Source organism: Sphaeramia orbicularis, chromosome 15, assembly GCF_902148855.1.
Source record: "Sphaeramia orbicularis chromosome 15, fSphaOr1.1, whole genome shotgun sequence".
Classification (NCBI taxonomy): Eukaryota; Metazoa; Chordata; class Actinopteri; order Kurtiformes; family Apogonidae; genus Sphaeramia; species Sphaeramia orbicularis.
In genome coordinates, this window is record NC_043971.1 from 21,927,129 (window position 1) to 21,950,024 (window position 22,896).

A 22,896-nucleotide genomic window follows, 5' to 3' on the forward strand; every position below is an offset into this window, starting at 1 on the left:
AAAGGATAGTTGGTAAATGTAAACATTTTCATTGCATAATTTTACTTTTTTCACTCTAAAACACAGAGGAAAGTTTGGAGTTGACATTATTTATATATTATTATGTTATTATTTCACTTGTCCGGCCCACTTCAGATCAAATTTGGCTTAATGTGGCCCCAGATCTAAAATGAGTTTGACATCTCTGTTTAGATCAATAGAAGGTTTTGGTCGCTGGTGGATGTTTGGGTCTTTATGGGTTAAACCGAGGGCCGGCAACCTTTACAGCCTAAAGAGCCATTTTTGTCTCGAAAAAAAGAAATCTGACAGGAGCCATGAAAAAAAATGTGACCCCATCTACATTTCACCATGAAGTGGCTGCTCTGCTGTAGCCTATTTGGTAGTAGTTTGCTATTTAACTTTGTATTTCCATTCCAATAATGCAATGTCTGGTGCATTTATGAAATTATACAACTACAAGAAAGAAAACATTCAAGATTTATAAAATTTTTTAAATGATGGACACTATTTCCAAAACATAATTACGTTGTGCAGTGGAGAAAAAGCGCAACTCAGATGTATAGTGGTTTACTTACAAACTACAACCAAATGCAAACTGAGCATCTTGTATTGAATTTAAGAAGAAAATAACCGATTTTTGGTTTTTATGATGTGAAAAAATGATTTTCTTCCATGTAAAGCCTGCGCATTTCTGCAGATGGACAAAGTTAGAATAGATTTAGGCCAATAACAATGTTAAAAAGTAATGACTCTTTCAGTTCATGTCAAAATGTTCCTCATGTTTTTTTGACCAAAGGAGCCATTGACAGATGCTAAAGAGCCACATTTGGCCCAGGAACCACAGGTTGCAGACCCCTGGGTTAAACAGACATCGCATGTGTAGATAAGGATAGAAATACAGTTCTTTTCTGAAATGACGTCCCATGGGGCAAAACCAGAAGAGGTGGGATTTTGCTTTTCCTTTTAGGATACAAAGAAAAGAGCTGCAGGAAGAGAGTATGTGCATTTATCAATTATTTTCCTTAATTTCTGCCTTGTCAAGTTTTAATTCGCCTTGAAAAAAACTGTACAAAACCTGAAATGACAGCAACAAGGTACATAGTTGACAATAGAAAGGGGAATAAAACATGGTAAACAGATTTTTTGCAATAAAATGTCTCATTTTTGTACCTCAATCCAGATCCTTATGGAGAATAGAAATGATGTTCACTGATAATATTGCTTTTCAGTTTTTATAGTAATGTATAAATGATATTCTGTTGTGCTGTGTTTTCTTATTTTATGGAAGGCATGGGAGGTATAGTAGCTTGTAAATTATGAATGGGAGAATGAAGGCTCCCAAATGCAGTGCATCACAATTAAGAACCTTAGAGTTCCCTGGAGCACTCAGTATATCCATTATAAAGGGTTATAAACAGCATAAGTATATGCACACACCAATTACTAAGTACTGCAACATTCTGCATGATGCACATAATGCAGCTCATTTCTACATAAACAGGAATCTTTAGTTTTCTTCCCACTCATCTCATAGCTTCTTCACATCACTTTAGACAGTATTTTCTCTGAAGTCTTTTCGTATTATTGTTTCCGCTAGTGTTGCTCCAAAGCTCACTGATGTAGCTCTTCGAGGTTACACTTGCCAAGCTTGCTATCAGAACTAATTTTTCATGCGCATTTTGTTTGCTGCATATTTATTTTATTTTGTTTTTATGCCTTTTGGGTCACTGTCTGGGTTACTTTCTGTGTTTCTGTCATCACTCATATCGGGTTTTGTGTTCGTCTCTGTTGTTGTTGTTTTTTTTTAGGGTGATGTTGGTCCTCCTGGTCCTCCTGGCCCTGTAAGTAAAACAAGTCTTATCTTATAGTATATCATTCAGTGTCAGAAAATGAGTTTTTACTAAGATGTCTCACAGGGGCACCATGCAATTTGATAAGTAACAACAAGAGAATGATTATGCTTTGTTCTCTGTGACAAGACAAAAGATTTATTTTCATCCATAACTAAGCTCTGGGTGTACTGTGCAGAGTTTTAGGGACTGCAGCAGCATTTTAGAGTTTACTTTTGCTGTCACACCTTCAGCATGGCAAGTCATCTTGAAACCAATTTCCTTTCTTTGACAGACTTGCAGATTATTTCTATCTTTAGATGTTGTATATAGTTTTCAAAACCCCTGTGTGTTGATATGGCAAATGGTGTGACACATATGAGCCTCATGTCGAACTTGCGTTGGGATTTGATGAAAAGCTTTCAGTTATGGTTGTATTAAGTTACATTTTCATAGAACTAAAGATATGTAAGTGTATATCGTGAATTGCTGAGAACCATGGTGCACATGCTCATAATTGTGAACCATAAAAAGCCTTTCTTTTACTTTTTTTTTTTTTTTTTGGAAAACATAAGCCTTTTTAATTAAAAAAAAATTAAAAAAAAAAAAAAAGCAGTAACAGCAAAATCCTGACTTCAGGGTCGGTGTCTGATGTACGTTGAAGGTGACACGGAGTGGGTGGCTCAGGGTTGATAGAACTTATTGCTTAGACATTTTAAAATAAAAAATGCACTGTGACAAATCAGTTTAAAAGTTAGGCAGTAATTACTCTAAAAAAAGACACGCAGAAACTATGTGAACCTTTCTTTCAAAAACTAAACCTTAAACTATGAAAATTGCCACTTGAAAAAAAAAAAAAACATGTCACAAAGTTTGGAGCTTGACATTTCAATGACTCCGTCCTAATGGGTTTTGCTCTCAAAGTCTCCTTCCTATTTAGATTCTGAAGGTTTCAGACATGAGCTTGAAAACAAAGTTTGATGGCTTTCATTCTTACTCCAATTCACGTTGCTTGTTAGTAAGTAATTCATATGGAAATGAGACAGCTTAATTATAAACCGCACAAATATCACTCACTCTCCACTGGTTTCACTGGTTTCTGTCTACCCAACAAAAAGTCTCCTCACTTAAATAAGAATAGATATCAATGTAGGCACCTTTAATTGCTGCTCAAAACACCGAGGTCTTGCATTGCAATTATTTCTGAACAATTGTCTGTTTCTCCTAAATTTTATTTCATCTGGGGGAGGATGATAAAGAAATGCTGTATTCCAATTGAAATTCTCACTTGTGCTCATTGTTGTGTAGTGAGGTGTGGGCCAACCAGGATATAGGCGATGGATGCTATATAGCAAACAGTCGAGGGGAAAACATTACTCATTTGATGAATGAGGCTGTTTAAATATTTAGTACCAGTCTCTGTCTGTGCTTTCCCGTGGCAGATAATTTTGGCAGTTAGGCATTGATTTCCCTTACACAGCAGAAGCAAGGGTTCAGATCATTACCCTCCCTTCATAAACCTCCTCGTGCCTCTGTTTATTAGTGATGAGGAGGAACAGTGGGCTTACAGGCCTGCACGGACATCACTTCCCCTGATGGTATTAAAATGGCAAAACAGTCTTTCCAGCTCTGAGACGGTCCCGCTTTTATAGATGACAGTATTGCTTTACAGTATACTCTTAAAATCTATTAAAGTAAATCTGTAATGCCAAGTTATGTTCAATAAATGGTCGCCTGCATTAGTTCACCGCTCTTTAGAGAAATTCTGGCTGAAATCTTTCATCTGGTTGTGTGGAATTGTCGTTGAGGAATTGCAGGGACAGTGGGGAGATTCAGTACTTTCCTGAATCCATTCTTTTTGAAGGAGGCGAAAGTACTTTGTGTCAAGTGAAGTTTATTTGTGTAGCGCTTCATTACATTAACACTCTCACAAGGCTCACGGGCATACTTAAATCAGCAAATAAAGCCAGCTGCACAGGATGAAGGGGAAAAAACAATCTAAATAGACAGCTTTAAATGAAAAATAAGGACAAGAGAGAATGACATGTGGAGAAGGTATATCTTGTTATACATGTATACTATGCAAGCTGACTTTCCAGTCTCAAGGTTGCTTCTCTTGTGTCCTTCCTCATTTTTCATTAGGCTAAAACCGCCCAAGACTCAACTGGTTATAATTGCATACACGGGTGAAACATGTGGTTACTATCAACACGAAGAGAGCCTTAGGACATTTAGATTTAATAGGTTCTGATTATTATAGACAGACAATTAGACTAGCTTTTCTAGAGCACTTACTTCTTAATACAGTGGGCCTTACAACATTAGCTGTGTCCGTTTTTAAGCCTCTTGTCAGTCTCTCCGTGAATTATATTGTGCGACTAATATCCACATTTTATTAAAATGCCCAGTTCCGTTAATATGCCGTATGTCTCCAGTGATAGCATTAATGTTATGAAACAATTGCTTATATTATCAGGTAAAGTTATCATTCCTCTCTCGTGCAGGATAAATATCGGAGTACTTTAAAACTGCATTACATGGACAATCTCTATAATTTTTTTTTTTTACTTTGTTTTTATTGTTTGATTTCTGTAGATTACAAAACGAAACAAACATAAGGGACATTTGGGATACACTGAGCATAAAAAATCTTTGTGACTAACAATTGTTTTTAGTAATGTGACGCTGAAATGAAAATTGTCCATTTCTTCCATTTATCATGACACTGTTCTTCTTGAGTCCTCAGTCTATTGGTCAGAATCTCAATCTCAAACATTCCAGTCACTATTTGGATCCAGTCGTTAGTTGTAGGTGGTTCTAATCTGCACCATTTTTTTAGTAATAGCCTTTTTACAGGCTGCTAATAGTATTTTAAACAAATATCTATCATTTTTTCTTACATTATTACCAATAATACTTCCAAAATACATCACCAAACATGTTTTAGGAATTGCATAACCCAATATTTTAACAATCGTTGAATATACATTTATCCCAGAATGATGCAAGTTTAGGACATAACCAAAAGACATGTGCATGATTTACATTGACATCTCCACATTCTCTCCAACAAGGTTGAACTCTGGACAAGTATTTAGCTGTAATTTTAGGTGTTATGAAAAATCTAATTATATTTTTCCAGCAGTGTTCCCTCCATGTTCTTGAAGAAGTGGTCAACTGTTGAGTTCTCCAGATATTGATCCATTCTTCCTTTGAAATACACATTCCTAGTTCTTTTTCCCATTTCTGTTTCACATCCAGAGTGTTCCAACTGCTCTTCTCCATTAAATGTTTGTAGATCTCTGTAATTTAAACAGAAAAAATACCATTAAATAACTGGAAGTGCACATAATGTCACAGTATTTCCTCGTGGTTCAGTTTGTTTACTCTTATTTACCGTGTTTTGGTTGTATTTCCTGCTCTATTTTTATCAAGTTTTTTGCTTGTATTTAATTGTGATCACCCATAATGTACGTTATCCCAAAAGCACCTTAAACAGAAAAGGCTTTGAGAAGAATATTTGCAATGTCTGCTATTATTTGGTCATGCTTTGGACTGCTGAAAGAGTTTGTGTTTTTAGCCACAAGCAACACATTGAGTCAGATCCACATAATTATTGCACAGCTTTTGCATGCACAAAACTGGGACAAATGAGTCAAAAATATAGTGTATAATTCACAAAGCACTCGCAAAAGGCAGAGTTCACTACAGACTGCGCTAATTAGAGGTTTCAGTGTTGCACCTGTGTCATTTGCAATTGGGAATTTTCATACATTGATTGAAAAATCTGCTTTTTTTTCTGTTACAAAAACCAAATGCAATTTTCTACACAAACGCTTGCTGAAAGCCAGTTTTAACTACAAGTTCAGTTCTGAGTCACTGTGTCTTTTGCTGTATCTCTGTTTCTCTAATCGTCCGGTTTGTGAGGCTTAAATGGTGTTGAATTAATGTTTAGTGACATCAAATGCAGAATCTGTCAAAGGGATCATCTCAGAATGAGTGTTATCTCACAGTTTTGGGCACTTAAATATAAAAAGAGATGATGATCAGACTGGCTTACTCTAAACATTTTACCTTATTAATTATCCCACAATCCTTTAGTGGAACACACAACATTAATGGCAATCAGATCCTATCTAGTTTGGTGTTGATGAAGTTACAGCTGCCGTATATGTAAATGTGCACAGCCGCATTTGGAGTTTGGAGATGCTGTCATACCAAGCACAACATTAATTTGATACATTCAGTAACACATGTATTAAAAATAAAACATTAATCAATCATGTTTCAGACCTGCTTGAATTACATGAATATTTGGAGCCTATTTGGATGAGTATTTCACTGGATTGTGGTATAATACAAAATATCTTAGAAACAAAAAGCTTAATTCATCAAATTTCAGCTCATTAAATACACAGTTTGGAGGATTTTACTCTCTACATTTTTTATTATGGACCAATCTGTGTGTAGATATGCAGAAAAGCACCAATATCCTTGGAAACTCCAAGACAAAGCAAAGCCAAATTGCACTCTTTATGGATATTTTTGCACCAGTATGTCATTAGTGTGAAGCCTTTTTTGAATTGGTCCTCAAAATGGAGCAGATTCTGGATGGAAATGTGGTACAATTCTGTGCACAATTAGCAGATTAATCTGTTCTTAGTGGATTTGGCCATTAGCTGTTTAGTCATGACTGTAATGTCATTTCATGCAATTTTGTTGTCACATCTCGGTGGCTTTTCCCTCACTTTCTTTATTACATACATACAGTCGCGGAAAAATTATTAGACCATCAAAAGTCATCGGAAACAATGGTCATGCAATCGAGTTCTAACTCCTGTGTGTATCATGTGACTAAAACAGACAGAAAAGAAAACATGGAATGCCTAATAGCACTGTTTTTGTCAGTACAATGCCATAGCTATTGATGTAAGAGCTGAAGTGATTTTGGTTATTATCAAGAAAACATGGAAAATGGCTAGATATCAGCTCTTAAATTAAACTCTCATGAGCAATTTTTTTTGTTATCATTATATTTGTTCAAACAAATGTACAGTTTAGTTGTACCAGGCATTAAAATGAACAAGAAAATGAAGAAAACAAGGGTGGTCTAATAATTTTTTCTGTGACTGTACAAATGATATAAATATACTATAAATATAAAGCAATACCATTTATAATATGTAATTATATTCTTACAAATAAGAGGTTTACAATATAGGATTTGTAATGTTTACAGTCACCTTAACTGTAAATGTAACTTTATTCAAATTTAACTTTCATTTAATTAATTTACTGTTTGTAACACAGTATGAAAAGAGAAAACAGATTAAACAGATATTCAATGGATTGTTCTATATTCCCTTTAAAAGACTGTCCTTTAGATTTCTCAGCTTTTTCTTGCAACACTTGCTAGATCAGTGGAGAAAACTGTGTCTTTTTTATTACTTGTAGGTGATGACTGCTCATGGATTAAGACAGCTCTCTGGAACTGTAAGCAGTTGTTTGTGTCATAAACCTTGAAATGTTTACGTATAGCATTATATTTCTCTGTGGTTCTTCTTTAAATTGGCTGCACTTGTAGAGTTTGATCTTGAACTGAATCGGGGCATGAAAAGGTCCGTTTTGTTTTGTTTTCAAGGATGAAATGAAGACCCAGAAGGGAGAAAAAGGAGAAGAGGTAACAGTTTCCCTCATTATTATTATGATTTCCTGTTTTTTTTTTTTTTTTTTTTTTTTTACTAAAGACCATTTAACCATGAAATGTCTTTGTTTTCAAGCCTGGAACCCAACATTTGGCACTACAGCATGACAAAATGTTTCCATTTTTCATGCAACTTCAATAAAAACACTATTGACATTTGATTCTGAAAGAACAATTGAATGTCACTTGCTGTGTGGGTGTAAAGTTCAGTGTCATGTTTGTGTTCAGTAGTGTTGGAGCACAGAATAAATATGTACAACTATTAATCCGATTAGGTTCATAGTGTCTACTAGAACTTATAAATATTTCTTTTTCTTTTTTGTCAGACATGGAAAAAAGTTAATTCTTTTACCTTGACATGTGTCGGCTCCAACCTGTAGCCTTCCTCAGAGGGGTCACTTGATGTCACTGTGGTGTGTCATTGTCAGCCCACAACTCGGATGCTGTCCTCTGTGGGATGCCAGGCAGCAGGGGGCATAATCATCCCCTGTTGCCTGGCAAACCAGGATAAAACAGCTGACAATGACACGTCACAGTAACATCAAATGACCCTTCTGAGGAAAAGTTCATTCTTTTACCTTGACAGGCTACAGGTTGTAGCCAAAACATGTCAAGGTAAAAGAATGAACTTTTTTTCCATCTGTCTGCCAAAAAAGAAAAAGAAATCTTTATATGTACAACTATTGTTAAGCCCTAAAAATGTCCAGATAACAGATTCATGCACAGAGACAAGCAGATCTGAAAGATCACTGATGCAGTGATGAAAATCAAAAGACTTCTGGTTAAATAAAAATATCCATTACATGTAAAGATGGAAAATTTTGCAAAATAAAAAGAGTTTTCGTCATTGTTGATGCTGTACCAGTATGAAAGCATAACCAAAAAATGGTGCCTCAGAGGGTAAAATTCTTATAAAATTTTGATGTAATCCTCTGGCTCAGAAAAAAAAAAGAAGTTAAAAGGAAATACTCTGTGTTCTTAACCTTCACATAATGTGAAAGTTAACTTCAGGAAGGTCCTTGAGGAAATATTTTTGGAAAAACTTCAACCCAGTCATTCATGGGGAATAGCTTACCTGACTGATTTTTTTATGCAGGTTTTATGAAATGATGGTTGTCTGTCTCTTTTACTTTCTGCAGGGGGAAAAAGGAGCTCAAGGACCCCAAGGCTTCAAGGTAGCTTGTTAAAGCCTTAGCACTTGCAGTGTAACTTCACAGCATCACGATTGACTGCTCCGGAGTAATTTATGTCCACAGTAACACTCTGTGGGCAACACATGTCACAGATGCATAGGTCTGGATAGAGTATACAGATTGTTGACCAAAGGTGTTTTATAAAAAAGAATGTATTAAAGGAATGCGTCTTTCTTTGACAAACAGTCTCTAGCCTGAGAGCATTTCAGAAATGTTTTTGCAGGAGTTTGTGACCTGAAACCATAAAGTGACACAAAGTTGTATCTCTCAACTGGACCTGACCTAGCATGTGTTCTTTTAACTTCTGAAATCCTTTTATAAAACATTCGTCTACCAGTTCTTCTCTTATTTTCAAGCAATACAGAAATCACACATCTTCAAAAAGAAAAATAATCCCAAGTCAAAGGTCTGATGTGTTTCTTTTCTATCATCTGTTCCTATTTCTCACTCATTTAATAACAGGGATCTATAGGGGTTCCAGGACTCAAAGGAGATCCAGGACTAGAGGTGAGTTGTTTGACTGTGCTCTGACACTTAAAGTACATCAAATGGAAACGTCTAATATCCTGTTGAATATAAACATTACTGAGACGATACCCAGACACATAAGAGTACCGCAGCTCAGGCTTATGCTCTTAATAATGAGTAATAAGAATAAAGCTCTGACCATAATATTAGGTCTCATTTACAATTTTAAACCTTTAAAGGGCACTCATAGAAATACTCTGAAATTTAAACCTTCAACCTTAGTATGTTACAGGAGGCTCTAACGAGACTTCATTATTTTGGTGGAATTTTTCAAATTTTTTAATGTCATGTAGAAAATCAAAATCAGTGAAGTTACCATATTTGGTTCCTTGCTTGTATGTGGCAAGGGAAAAACAATCCAAGAAGTTTATATGAGTGTTTCTGTGAAACTGGTCCCTAAAAACAGGACATGGGGCTAAAAATTCAAACCAGATGTAGACTAATGTTATGAAGCAAGTTTGGGAGCACTTTGGGTCTATTTTAAGAATAAATATTTACTGAGATAAAAGAGAAACTATTTTTCAGATAAAACACATTTTTATATTATTTTACATTATAATTAATACAAAAATCTGTATGTAACACAGTCAAAAGGACTAAAAATTATGCACTACTATTCTTTTTAATACCTCTTTATTCTCTCACAGGTATGTTTTTTGGAATTGAACTAATTATGCAAGGCAGAGTGTTTCACAAAAATGGCCACTATGGCAAAATCTTTCATGATTTATTTGGGTTTAAATGGGCAGGTTCTGCATGTAATGTGAGTGGACACGATGGGTGACATACAAAACCTTGAATGAGACTGCCGATTCATGAAATACCCGCATGTCTGGATTAGAAAAACCACTAGGATCATCAAATTTAACACAGTGTCTTTATTTATAGCGGTATACAAGACCATTTCAAGCCATGTTTTTAAGAGAAAATGCGTTGACACCTAGGTAGTTTTTCATGTCCCAATTTTGGTCATATTTTTGGCCCAAATATTTTTAAAAAATTCATTAATTTTGGGATGGCTCAGAGCAAGTGTATATACTTTTTTGCATTTATCTGAGGTCATCATTAGGTACATCCTGGGGGGAAATATGTCTGAATTTTTCTTTTATTATTGGGTCTAAAAAAAGCTTGTAAAGTGCCAGATACCAAAATGAACCCAGTTTCATAGAAGCACTCATATAAAAAATACAAGAAAAACACACGTAAGTTGAAAAGAACATGTATTTTAGAACATTAGAACAACACTTTTAGAACATTAGAACAACATAAGTGCTGATCCAGACACCTGTCAACATCCACATTATCCCTTTGAACATCATTCCTTACATTAGTACCATTACTTCATGGTACCTATCAAAGCAGGTACACGCATGCAGAGGTGGACCTTACAGACACTGTAGACCACATAGGACCTGAGATTGTTGACTCACTGTCCTCGCTTGTAATGTGTATGGAAATTACCAAAAATAGTCACTTGCCCAATAAAGGGTTAAAATTAGCTGACATTAATATATTTCAATATTCAGCATAAGAGCTTCTTTGAACTAGTGTTGACTAAAATACTCATTTAATTCACTGATGTTTTCTTCAGCAAGTTCAGGTCGGTCTCTGAGGTAATATTTATTATGAAACTGGTACACTTGTTAGTAGAATATGAAGCAACACAAGGGCAATATCTGGTTTTGCTGTAGCTTTATCATTGCATCCCCTGTAAACACACCCACTCAAATGAATTAAACTGAAAACTGTTATCGTCGATGATGCTTATGTGCTGCTTCGTAACAACAGTATCATAAAATCTTCACAAGAATACAAATGCTTTTTTTTTTTTTTTTTTTTCTTATCCCAGTCATGAAAAGGGGTATATAAAGATAGCAGTGAGGATGCTGATGCCTGTTTACCCCCTTTTCATAGCTGATTTCATTCAGCATAGGCTCAGTTTCCATGGTAATATGTGGAACGTTCAGTTGATCTGTGTATACAAAGACAATAATGAACCAGAGAGGGGAATGCATATAAACAGCTTAGAATAACAGCATGTGAAAATATAAGCTTTAAACTGAAATATCTAACATGTGCACGCAAACCTCCACCATCCTCTGTATACAGTAAAAACAGAAAACGTCACTTTTTTTTTTTTTGTCAAACGAGCAGTGGCAACACTTGAAGAACACTGCTTTTGAAATATCCTTGCAAGTTAGTGAGTATAGTGTAGTTGGCAAAGCTATCACAATGAAAGCCCAGACAATTCTGCTTCTCACAAAAGGAAGAAAATAGCACAAATATTGCTTTTCTTTGTGTTTTGCCAGGGAAGGCAAGGCCTGCCTGGACCCACTGGACTCCCAGGACTCCCGGGTGAGCCAGTAAGTATATTGGCACTAGACAGGAGCACTTCATGTTAAGCCCTACTTTCTCTCTTTGCCTTTTCTGTCACCTTGCCATATTCTATGTTCCCTATCTCAGCCTGTCAGAGTGGAAAGAGAGAGATAAACAGATAAACCTCAACAGGCAGAGACGGAGAGGAAGTAATGGCGGAAAGTCCAGAATTTTTACACAGACGATCAGTAATCAAATTTAAGAATTAATTAGTGGAAAGTGGAAAATCTAAGCGCTTTATGCCAGGAACGGAGGCAGAGGCCCAATCTGTTCTCCACACCTGCTTCAGTAATGAGCATCTGTCTTTATTCAAAAGCAGGGAGAGAAAAGAGGCATTTCATAAATCCTGGCTAAGGGAAATTATGTTGGAACACAGCAGCCCGCTGAAGCAGTGAGGAGGAGGAGATAAATGTGTGTGAGGAGATGAAGGCCTGATGATAGATGTGTCTCTTTTCACCACTATTTACAGGGCTCGCCAGGGGAGCCAGGGGTGCCTGGGAGAGATGGCCTAAAAGGAGAAAAGGTAGGTAAACTTCAAATCTACTTCTCACCTCAAAGAAAAATATGACGCTATGATGTTTTATCACAGGTTGAACATGCTAGACAACTCGTGAAGACACCTTTCAGAATACACATCCTGCATGCCACTCTCACAGTATCGTAACTGTTTGTTCCCTTATTTGATGCCTCTGAATACGCTGTTATGTGTTCACAAATTTCTCCTAATGGTAGGACTTGTTAGAAATTTTCTGCTGAAAGTGACTAAATGAAAAACTGCATTTAGTCTCCATGTTTGATGGGGCCTCACTTGTCAAAATGCAAAATAAATGCACTGATCTTCATTTTGATACAGCACAGATGAATCAGTAGTGTAGTTGACCATATGGATTCATTCATTCATTCATTCATTCTCCTTACTGGTCATGAAATGTTGAAGACTATCCCAGTTACCAATGGATATGCCACCAGTTCATTGTACAGATGACATATACAGTCGAACAACCATTCACACTCACATTCACACCTATGTTTTTTTTAGACTGTCCATTTAACTGTTGAGATGCATGGACTTGGATGTTGTGAGGAAGCTAGAGAATCCATGGAGAACCCACTCAGACACACTGAAAACATGCAAACACCACACAGAAAGGCCTTTGCTGACCAATCCAGGATCTTATTAAAGGAGTGATATTTTGCTTTTTTAACCCTTTCATGCATAGTGGTCACTCACTTGTTTTAGTTCCATATCTGCCAACACAGTGGACACTAATACATCATCCCATACACTGACATTCATACCATTACTGTGACTTTCCTGTTCTTTTATCTAAATCAATTGCTAATTGTTATTAGACTGTAATTTACAGAGTTTTTTTTTTTTTTTTTTGCATATTATCTGAGTGAGTAATAACTAGATGTGAGAAAACATCAGATTAGCAGCATTAACCTCCTGAAACCCAGGAAAGTGAAAATTTTAGCTTTTTTCCATTAAAAAAATGTCTTGATTGGAAACTGCATAATGCAACAGTTTTTTTTCCAAATACATTTTATTTTTTTATTTATTTACTTACTTACTTACTTACTTACTTACTTACTTATTTATTTCTATGGAATGTCCTTTGCAATGGACAGCATTTTTAAGTGAAACTGTTACACTTTTGTCCCCTACAGAGGACAAAAATGCATTGCTGGGGCTCGGGAGGATAAAAATATTTTTATTTCATAGTTTTCACACAGTATGTCAGTAAATGTATGTTTCTTTACTTCAAAAATTAAGTGCATGGTGTTCAGCTGAGTGGACAGTTTTGAAGTGCCATGAAAAATGCATTCTTAAAAAAAAAAAAAAAAAAAAAAATCACATTGTTTTTTTTTATACCTAAAGAGGAATAAAAACACTCAGGAAAAAAATCTTGATTAAGGTTCTCATAAATCATGCATGAAAGGGTTAAATGGAATTATTCATTTTAAAACATTTCCCTGTTGTGCACATAAACTGTAAATGCTATGCTTGGGTCTGAATTCTTCATTAATTCAACTCCACAGGTCCATCTTCAACACTATTTATGAGTAGTGACATGAAAAAGGTCCTTTTGAGCGCTGGCCCTTTAAATGCACATGATCCCACCTCCCTCCAGGTTGTTGACTGTGCTGCTCTGTCCCGTTCAGCCACTTGTGTTCGATAATACAACCAACAACTGAACATTTTAGGTAATCGGCTCGAAGTTTGGACATATTTTCAGTTTTTACTACAACCGCTGCTGCTGATAAACAGTTATGGCGTACTCTGAGAAATGTTCATCAGAAGTCTTGACTTTATATGTGCAAATGTCATGGCGTAACTAGTTATAAAACGTAACAAATTAAGAAGGAATTTAAAACAGGTTGTAGAAATCCACTAGATTTTTGCCAAAATGAATATAAGCACCTGGAGGGTTCAAATTCAAACTGTTTGAACTATTAGGGTCCCCATATACACAAATAAATGTACCAAAAACTAATAAAAGTGGGTTTGGCAAAATATGACCCCTTTAACATATACATTAGAAAAGAAAAAGTTCAGTTTCAGTCTTAAGTTGCATTATAAAATGAACATTACATTATATATTGCAAGTGCAAATATGATGGAAAAAATATAAAAATGTTCCTCTTGTAGAAGAGCATTATAAACATTTGAATGTAATTGTAACAAAAAATTACATATTCATGCCCAGTGTTAATGTTTATACCTGAATCTGTGCATTTTCAGAAATAGGTACTGAAGAAAGAAGCAGTTATTTGGTTTTCATTTAAAGTGCTAAAGTACCATGCATTCTTCTTTTTCTTTGTTCAGTTTTTTAGAACAAAAAAATAAAACCACCAGAAACAAAATAAAAAGCTTTTTTTCCCCACACTCTGTGACCTGATATGGCAGTTGTCAAGGATTCAGGGCTGTGAATGAGCTCAGAGCTGTGAACAAAGAAATATTGGATTGTTGTTCTGTGGAAGGGAATTTGTCATTGAATGTCTCAAAACCTTTGTAGTGTAAAAATATTCTATTGTATTCTTGTAGCCAAAGTTCGTATAATCAAACTACTGTGTCGTTATGGTGTAAATATTGTCAACATTTTGTATATTTTGGGTTTTTATTTATTTTGTACTTTCATTGTTAACTTTTTTTATTCATTTTTTCTTTGATTTTAAGTCTACTATCCCTTATGCAGCTATTAAACTGCTAATTTCTTCACCATCAAACTACTAAAGAATGATCTAATCTTTTTTAAATACTCAGCAGCATCAGTATTAGAGAGAAAAGGTTGTCTTGCTTATCCTTAATCATCACAGACCAGAGATCAGCTGGCTTTTGTGGTCATTGTAACTGACATTGGCCATATATACAATATATGAAACTGCCTATTAATTCAATTCTTTAAGCATAATAATGTGCAAGTATCGCTATAAAATCTGTTTTATACATGTGAGACTGTATTGTTGCTGTTCCTCAGAGCTGTTTCATTGTGATTACAGTAAACATTAGATCAATTGCACACTCAAAACACAGGCAGCTACTTCGACTGCAGTAAATATGAGATTAAGTTCTTCTACTGTCATGGCTTCTTCCCTGAGACACACACTTAATGTTTCAGAGAATGATGGTGAGCTCCATCCATGTCCATGTATTATGGTCTATTACACATTATCACTACCTCACTGGCGCTCTTACCTTGTAAAAGATCGCTTCCAGTCGTAGAAAATGGAAAAACAGGCCTTTTCTTCTTTCTGTTTGTACTGATTTTTTATTTATTTTTTTTTAACAACAAAATACAAAATTTAAATAAAACAATGTATTAAAATTTCCTGACCGTAAAAACATTTTAGAGTATTTCAAGTTTAATTGTTTTATTTTATACCAAACATCAAGTTACCCATTGTTATTTTTAACAAGAAAATCTAACCAAACCAAATAAAACAGAAAACCCCAAGAGGCCATGATTTACAGGGATTTTGCAGCAGCTAACAGGCACAAAGCAGATTTACTAAAACCATATAAATTATTTATTTATGAGCTTATTACTTTTATAAAATGGTTACTACACATGTCATCAGTGTTTCTTTAAATAAACACTGCAACAAAAATGAATAATATCCTAATTTAACTTCTGGTAAATGTAAATATAGCTCCTCAGTAACAGTCAGACACAATGGAAAGCATGCTTAAAGCAGGGATTTATCTGGATATCATAATTAATTGTGCAAATTGTAGAAGTAGAGGTAATTTAACTTCACACACCGCTTTGTTTGAAATGTTTGACTTTACAAATGAGTCTTTTAATTGGATGATCTCAAAAACAATAACTGCTCCAGTGTCTTGTTTTGGTTTAGGTGACAGTAAAACATTGCAGGTTTACTCACGTGCTCTTGCCTGTAGGTCAGCATCACAGAGGTTTTGTACAGTTCTTTCACACCCGATCCGAAAATCGCAAAGGGACGACGTAGCCTCTTTGACAGCCCCTGCTTCGTATCTTAACTTTTCCAGCTCTTCAGTTTCGCTCTCATTAATTTCTGCATGTCTCTTTTCTTTTTGATCTTCCTCCCCTATCCTGTCGTTTTCTTTCCACGACTCATCCACCCGGAGTTTTCACAGTAAATCAAATTCACAGCTAAATGTGACATTTTAAAACCAATTTGTTTGGCACCATCATGGTAATGCAATGCAGTCACAGGTGTATGTTTGTAGATTATTCTGCCACGGCTTCAGCTCAGCCATTCGGAATCAAGAGGCGGAACAATCTTGACAATATCTACAGACGTAACAGATGACCCCGGTTTAAGTGGTCCAACCCTCCTTTACCCTTCAGCCTCTTTATTCACCTCCCTTTGTTGATACTGTCTGTATCCCTGTAGGGAGACTCTGGTGGAGTGATGGGCCCGCAAGGACCTCAAGGACCTAAGGGCGAGCCTGGAGAGCCTGGAGGCGGATATGTGGTAGGTACATATAAGCGCTTATATAGAGTCACATGACACATATGTTAAAGGAGCTAACATGAGCCGGGAAAACGCTGACAGACATACACAAAGCGTACATCATCTGTAAACAGATTCAAGGGGGCTAGCTTCCCCAGTTGTTTAGCCGCCATGACTTTATGGAGATGCAATACCATTAAGTAATCCACCATAGCTTAAGCCCGGCTTGGATAATCACCTATCCTCCCATTTTGGAGCTTATAGCTGTTGAAGCACTCTCTTTTATGGATGTGGCTTTGCATATAGAAATGTTCATTATAGCACCCCCAAATAAATGCACGTATGCATGCGAGGCCTCACTCATTGTTGACGGTCCTCGCACTCTTCAGTCACCGGAGAGTACTCGACAGCTTACAACAATCACGTTTGTTATATGTGGAAGTGCTTAACTACGTCTGACAACAAACCTACTCATCTGAGAAGTGATACTGTTCACTCCATCACAGTAATACTGGGAATACTGTATTCATTTAGAAGTAAATCTCTGAATATACTGTGTTATAGAGCAGTTTAATGACATCTTATATTGTTGTGTAGCTCAATAAAGAGATGCCTATTGTCATTTGTGATTTCTGATGTTTTCAGTAGTGTTTATTTGTCTGTCAGAAGGATAATGCAAAATCAACTGTATAAATCTGAATGAAATTTGGTGGAAGGCCCTAGGACAAATATGTTCAGTTTTAGACAGATCCATATTATTTTTTCTTGCCTCTTCTAACTTGATAAGACATAAGGTATTAGGCAATTTTTGGATGCCATGTTCAGCATTTCTACGTCTATCAGAATTGTTATGTTTTTAATGAGATGTCCAGTGAAATCAATGAATTTAAATATGCACTACTTTGGCTGTGACGCCGCTGCCTCTTTCTGTCAGTACCAGTCATTACTCTGTAGTCTTGGCGAACTCCTGTTCACAGCACTGTCTAATTCATTACACATCCTGAGTAATAGCCTATCAACACTGAAATGAGAAAAGAACATTTATTTATTTACTAGTATTTAATATTTATAATGCCCCCAGTTCAGTGTGAAAAGAGGCAATAAATATTGTTGAAATATCGCCAAATTGAATTTTAATTGATTTAAATGTCAGCTTAAAGGCATTTTACTGTGCATTAAAATTAGACATTTTTATTTTCACTGTGATTGTCCTTGATTATCAATAATCACTATCAGTCACGAAAAAAGCAAAGTGGTCAACACCTACCTGCCTTATGGCCTTTATTAAATAAGACAAAGAGAGGAAAAGAGCAACCGAATTCAGATCTCTGCATGACTTTATTGAGTCAGCCTTCTCAAGTAGCTAATGTCAGATTATTGATTGTGCCTTTAAATGAATAATGAGCAGTTTACCGTTTGTTTCTCTTGACTTTTATTATTCACATGGATTAGCAGTCTCTCTCACTCTGAGGAACTAGCGTAAAGATTTTGTTTCAGTCGGATGGTGTTGCATAATATTTAATGTAATTTAACCTGAAGATAATGGAGATATAGTGTCATATTATTTGTCTCAAAAAGTTGTGCATTGCTTAAACTTCACTCTGTGTTTCATTTGGGTGGATTGGTACATTTCTAACAAAAAAACTGAAGAATTGCTGTGTAAGTCCATATCTAACTTCTGCACTGTTAATTTACATTGTGCAGTGCAGGACTTGTTACACTAATACATGCTGACCACAGAAATCAATTTCTCATCTGAACTGTACTGTAAATAATGCTTACAGTAGCCTCAATTCCAATCAAGGTTTTTTTCTCTGCGGTACGACACTATCAGTCTGCCTCTGTACACAGAAACTATTAACAATGTTGTAAATAGTATTGAACATGAGCTCATAATGCAGCACTATGTTCAGACTGTTTGCAGTGTAGAGTATAACTCATACAGATTCAATATTTATGTTTAATTTCAGCAATTGAACTTTTTTTAGGGGCAGCTGGTGAGGACTGAATTGCTGATGAAATTGCGCTGAATCTCTGTTCTAATGTCTTCTTCCTGTTGTTTTATAGGGTGACGGATTGTCTATATCTAGAGGGTCTCGTGGACCCAAGGTAAGAAGCATCACTGGTGGAGTATCACCAACACAGACACGTGCAGCTGTGCTCATAAGTTTACAAACCCTGACAGAATGCGTATGGGATGGTCTTGGACGTTCTAACATGACAATGACCTAAAACACAAGGACAAGTTGACCTGTCATTGGTTACACCAGAAAGAAGTAAAGAGGAAGGGCCGGATCTACTAAGATCCCAATTTGCGTGTAGTAATTTGTGTGTGCAATCTAGAATTTTGCGTGAGGGGCTGAGCCGTGGTTTGTGGAGGATTTACTAAGATTGCACATATTACAACAGGTGCGAAGTCTTGTAGATCGCCCTCTTTAAATGAGGGTTTTGCGTGCGATACTGGAGACAATATGCTGGAACACTGCTCTGGGATACACCAGCACTAATGGGAACGGGGACTGTAATGATCCAGACGCACGGAAATGTAACGTTGGAGGAGTTTTGTCATAGAAGGTATGGCATGACTCATTCATTCATGTATTCGTCATTTTAAAGGTGGGGGGGTTGGATTGACTGTCAGGAGCATATAATTTTGTCACACTGTAGCCTAATGTCGGTGCGTATTTTTAATCACAATCATCAGGAGTGGAAAAGAGTACCATAAAGTGTGTGTGTGTGTTTGGGGGGGGGAGCACGGCAGCGTATGTCTCACTTATTTTTTCCTCCGTCATTCCAAAAATGTTCATATGAGGGTGAAAAATGCGTTCTCTGCATCTCATTTCATCATTTCGATGTCTCCTAACCGCAGCCATGTGTGCGCAATTACGCATCCAAACCGTTTGCACCTCCTTTTGAGACGTGTTAAATATAGACGCAGTTTCTATCAGCAAAATTGCTTTCGGGTTTGATAAATTAATATATGCGTGTGCTAAATTAATATATTTACATTTTCTCCTCCCAGCACACACACAATTGTGTGTAAACGCCCCATATTGCATATTCATTGTGGTAAATGTACCAACTGGATGCAGACACGCTATTTTGCACCTTTGAAAGACGCATTAGTGCACGCTGTTAGTAAATCGGTTTGTCTTTTTTTTTTTGCGAGTGCAATGAGTTTGCATACGTTTTAATACACGCAAACCTTTAGTAGATCTGGCCCTAAGTGTCCTGACCTCAATATCATCAAAATCTTAAAGGAACTGAAGGTGTTATGGCAAGAAAAATGGGCAGCTTTACTGTCTGAGAAAATAAAGTGCCTCATCCACAACTACACAAAAGACTTCAAACTGTCATTGATGTTCAAGGGACCAATACAGAGGATTAAGAACCAGGGTATGTAAACTTTAGATCAGGGTCATATGGATAGTTTCTGTTGTCAGTATGATTTTTAAAAAAAAAAGCACACACATTTGTTTGATATTAAATGGCTTTACTCAACCACTAATCACAAGTGAAAGAAAAGTTTTTGTATTGTAGGGGTTTTTTTGTATTATCATTCATATTCTCTGGAAAATGGCCAAAGAATCACAAATTCTACCAGGGTATGTAAACTAATGAGCACAACTTCTTCAATTTGTGCATTTAAAAGAATGTATAAATCCACTATAATAACAAAATATAGAACATTACTTGATTAAGTGAATGTCGAATTATAAAATAGAAGAATGCGTAAAATAAGATATTATTGTAATTAATTAATTGATACAGACTATTATGACAAAGAGCTATCACATTTATTAATGATTGTTTTTGTAATAAATATTTAAAGTGCATAAAAATATTATAGTTTATATTAAAAACGGTTGATTATGCAAATCTGATAGTGTGTGAGGTGACTAAAAAAAAGTGTATGTGAATGCTTCGTGTTATTGTAAAAACATACAGAAAAAAAGGGTGTTAACAAAGCAAAGGAAGTGGAATTAATTTAATTATTAGCTTGTAAAAAGGGGGTGGGAGTCTATAAGTTATACTCCTTCCCACTCCCCCATTTTTGAGCGCTGAAAAATTTTGTTTGACCATGTTGTATGGTTCTTTGTTATCTGATGATTCTATGTGCTTGAAATAAAACTAAACTAACTAACTGCATAATGCAGAAGTCCTAGTGACAACTTTTAGGCATTTTTTTGCTGTAGGGCCATGTAAATCTGCATATCTGTATACACTGGGAGTGTTTTACCTATTTGATTGTGTAGTCTTGTTCAGCGCTCACTCACTTTATTGTCTCCGTAGGGAAATTTATTTGCTACGTTTATTTCTTTATTTATTTACCTTTGTTTAACCAGGTAGGTCAATTAAGAACCTATTCTCATTCACAATTAAGACCTAGCCAAGAGGCAGCAGTTAGATGCAAAACAATATAAGATAAATGTAAAAGAGTTTTGTACAAAATGCAGCAGGGTTACAGAAAATGTAATAAAAAATACTACAGTATAGATACAGCAGTGTCAAACCCATGTAACAATGAGAGATGTTTGTAAGAATTATAGACTATTCACTGAGAATAGAAAATAGGATGAGGTTCAAGGTTCACTTTATTGTCATTGTATGCTACATATGTGATGAAAACAAAGCCTAGCACTAAACAGCAAGTCAACTTAAATAGAATAGATAACAATACTATATAGATGTATTAAAAAAAAAAAAAACAGTAATAGAACAATAAATAGAACACTAACACTGTACTGAGTTTTAAGTTTTGGTTAGATTTTACCTATCAGATAGCACTTAGCATTAGCATTAACATTCTCTCTCTCTCTCTCTCTCTCTCTCTCTCTCTCACACACACACACACACACACACACACACTAAGAATATGAATAGAACAGACTTTTGTGGAGGAAGTACAGATTGATGTTTATGTTGCCCCATGTTTTTCCGAATTTCTTGAGGAATATTATTATAAAATTATGTGAAATATGTACAGCGGTGGCCAAAATTATTAGAACATGTGGCATAATTAAGAGGTTTCATCTGTTGTTTTGTTTTGTTTTGTTTTATTGGCCATTAAAATACCCATAAAAGGAATAAAACATCTACAAAGACATCATGTTCTATAAACCATAGAATAGAGCCATTATGAGGAGATTTAGATTGTTTTCCAAGGAAAACACACTAAACTTATTTCACTATCAATGCACACAATCATTTTCCTTCACAGAAGAAGTGAAATTACTTGTGCGTTCATTATCAGGTGTGATCAGACTTAAAGTGATGGTAATAGTGAGTTTTAGGACACAGTTATGTGATACTGTTGAATGTACAAGGCCTATCCTGCTCAATATGTAAATTTTAAAGTTAGAAGAAGATTAAAAATAATAGGACTCAGGTCATCTGATATTTGTTGTGTTCAGAGTAAATATTTACATGTTTCATTAACATTATAAATTTAATCATGCTTTGGAGGCAAAAAAGGTCAGTATTTTCATATATGTCAGGTGCGATAATTTCATGGCATTAAAAAGCATTAAATTCGATGTCCAGAGGCATTAAAAACGTAAATACACTTAATGGAAAAAAAGCATTGTTATTCACAATTTATTTAGATTTTATGAACATTTAATAATTTTGACTGGAAGTATAGTGTGATGATTGACAGGCGGAACCCTTTAATTGGCTATAGTTTATAGCCGATACACAAAGTCACAACACCGGATGCTTTGAATGCAACATGCTGTGAGTGTGATCATGCTGTGGCGAAAGAGCAGAGGGAATATTAGCAAATGTTGCAAAATGGCAAGTTACAGCAGAAGTGATTGGAGGAGGAACTATTCAGAGCCTGGATAAAGCCTGTTGATGGTAAACCGTCATGTATATATAAAACTATACATAAAACTGTATCTGCACTTGGACATGAGCATTAAATTTGTTTAAAGTGGCATTAAAAAGGGCATTAAAAAACATTAAATTAGATTTGCTGATACCTGCAGAAACCCTGTATTCATACACATCAGTAATCACCTTTTATCAGGTGCAATGATTACATACTGAGTCCCAGTTACACTTTATTTATCAAGAATAAACCACATTGTCACAATCATTTCATGAGAAGAGGTAAAAATATTTTATTTCACCTTTGTGGACAACAGTGTATGTATTCTTATTGTTTTAATAGTGGGGCTTTGCCACATATGTATTGATAATATCTAGTTTAAATATAGATCTATGAATATATTATTACTAAATTACTAAATAAGACAAAATAGAATATTATACGTATTTATATTACATATGTATATGTGTTTTTGTTTGGGGTTTTTTTGTT

General features: G+C 35.5%; 1 protein-coding gene across 1 annotated transcript in view; it reads left to right on the forward strand.

Moving 5' to 3' along the window:
- Nucleotides 1-22,896, forward strand: part of LOC115434420 (collagen alpha-1(XIX) chain) — a 127,315-nt gene that overhangs the window by 68,376 nt on the left and 36,043 nt on the right. The window contains exons 20-28 of the mRNA XM_030156358.1: nucleotides 1,809-1,841; nucleotides 7,284-7,322; nucleotides 7,471-7,509; nucleotides 8,673-8,708; nucleotides 9,189-9,233; nucleotides 11,564-11,617; nucleotides 12,100-12,153; nucleotides 16,512-16,592; nucleotides 18,639-18,680. Coding sequence (XP_030012218.1) covers nucleotides 1,809-1,841; nucleotides 7,284-7,322; nucleotides 7,471-7,509; nucleotides 8,673-8,708; nucleotides 9,189-9,233; nucleotides 11,564-11,617; nucleotides 12,100-12,153; nucleotides 16,512-16,592; nucleotides 18,639-18,680 — 423 coding nt within the window. The remainder of the gene's footprint in view (nucleotides 1-1,808; nucleotides 1,842-7,283; nucleotides 7,323-7,470; nucleotides 7,510-8,672; nucleotides 8,709-9,188; nucleotides 9,234-11,563; nucleotides 11,618-12,099; nucleotides 12,154-16,511; nucleotides 16,593-18,638; nucleotides 18,681-22,896) is intronic.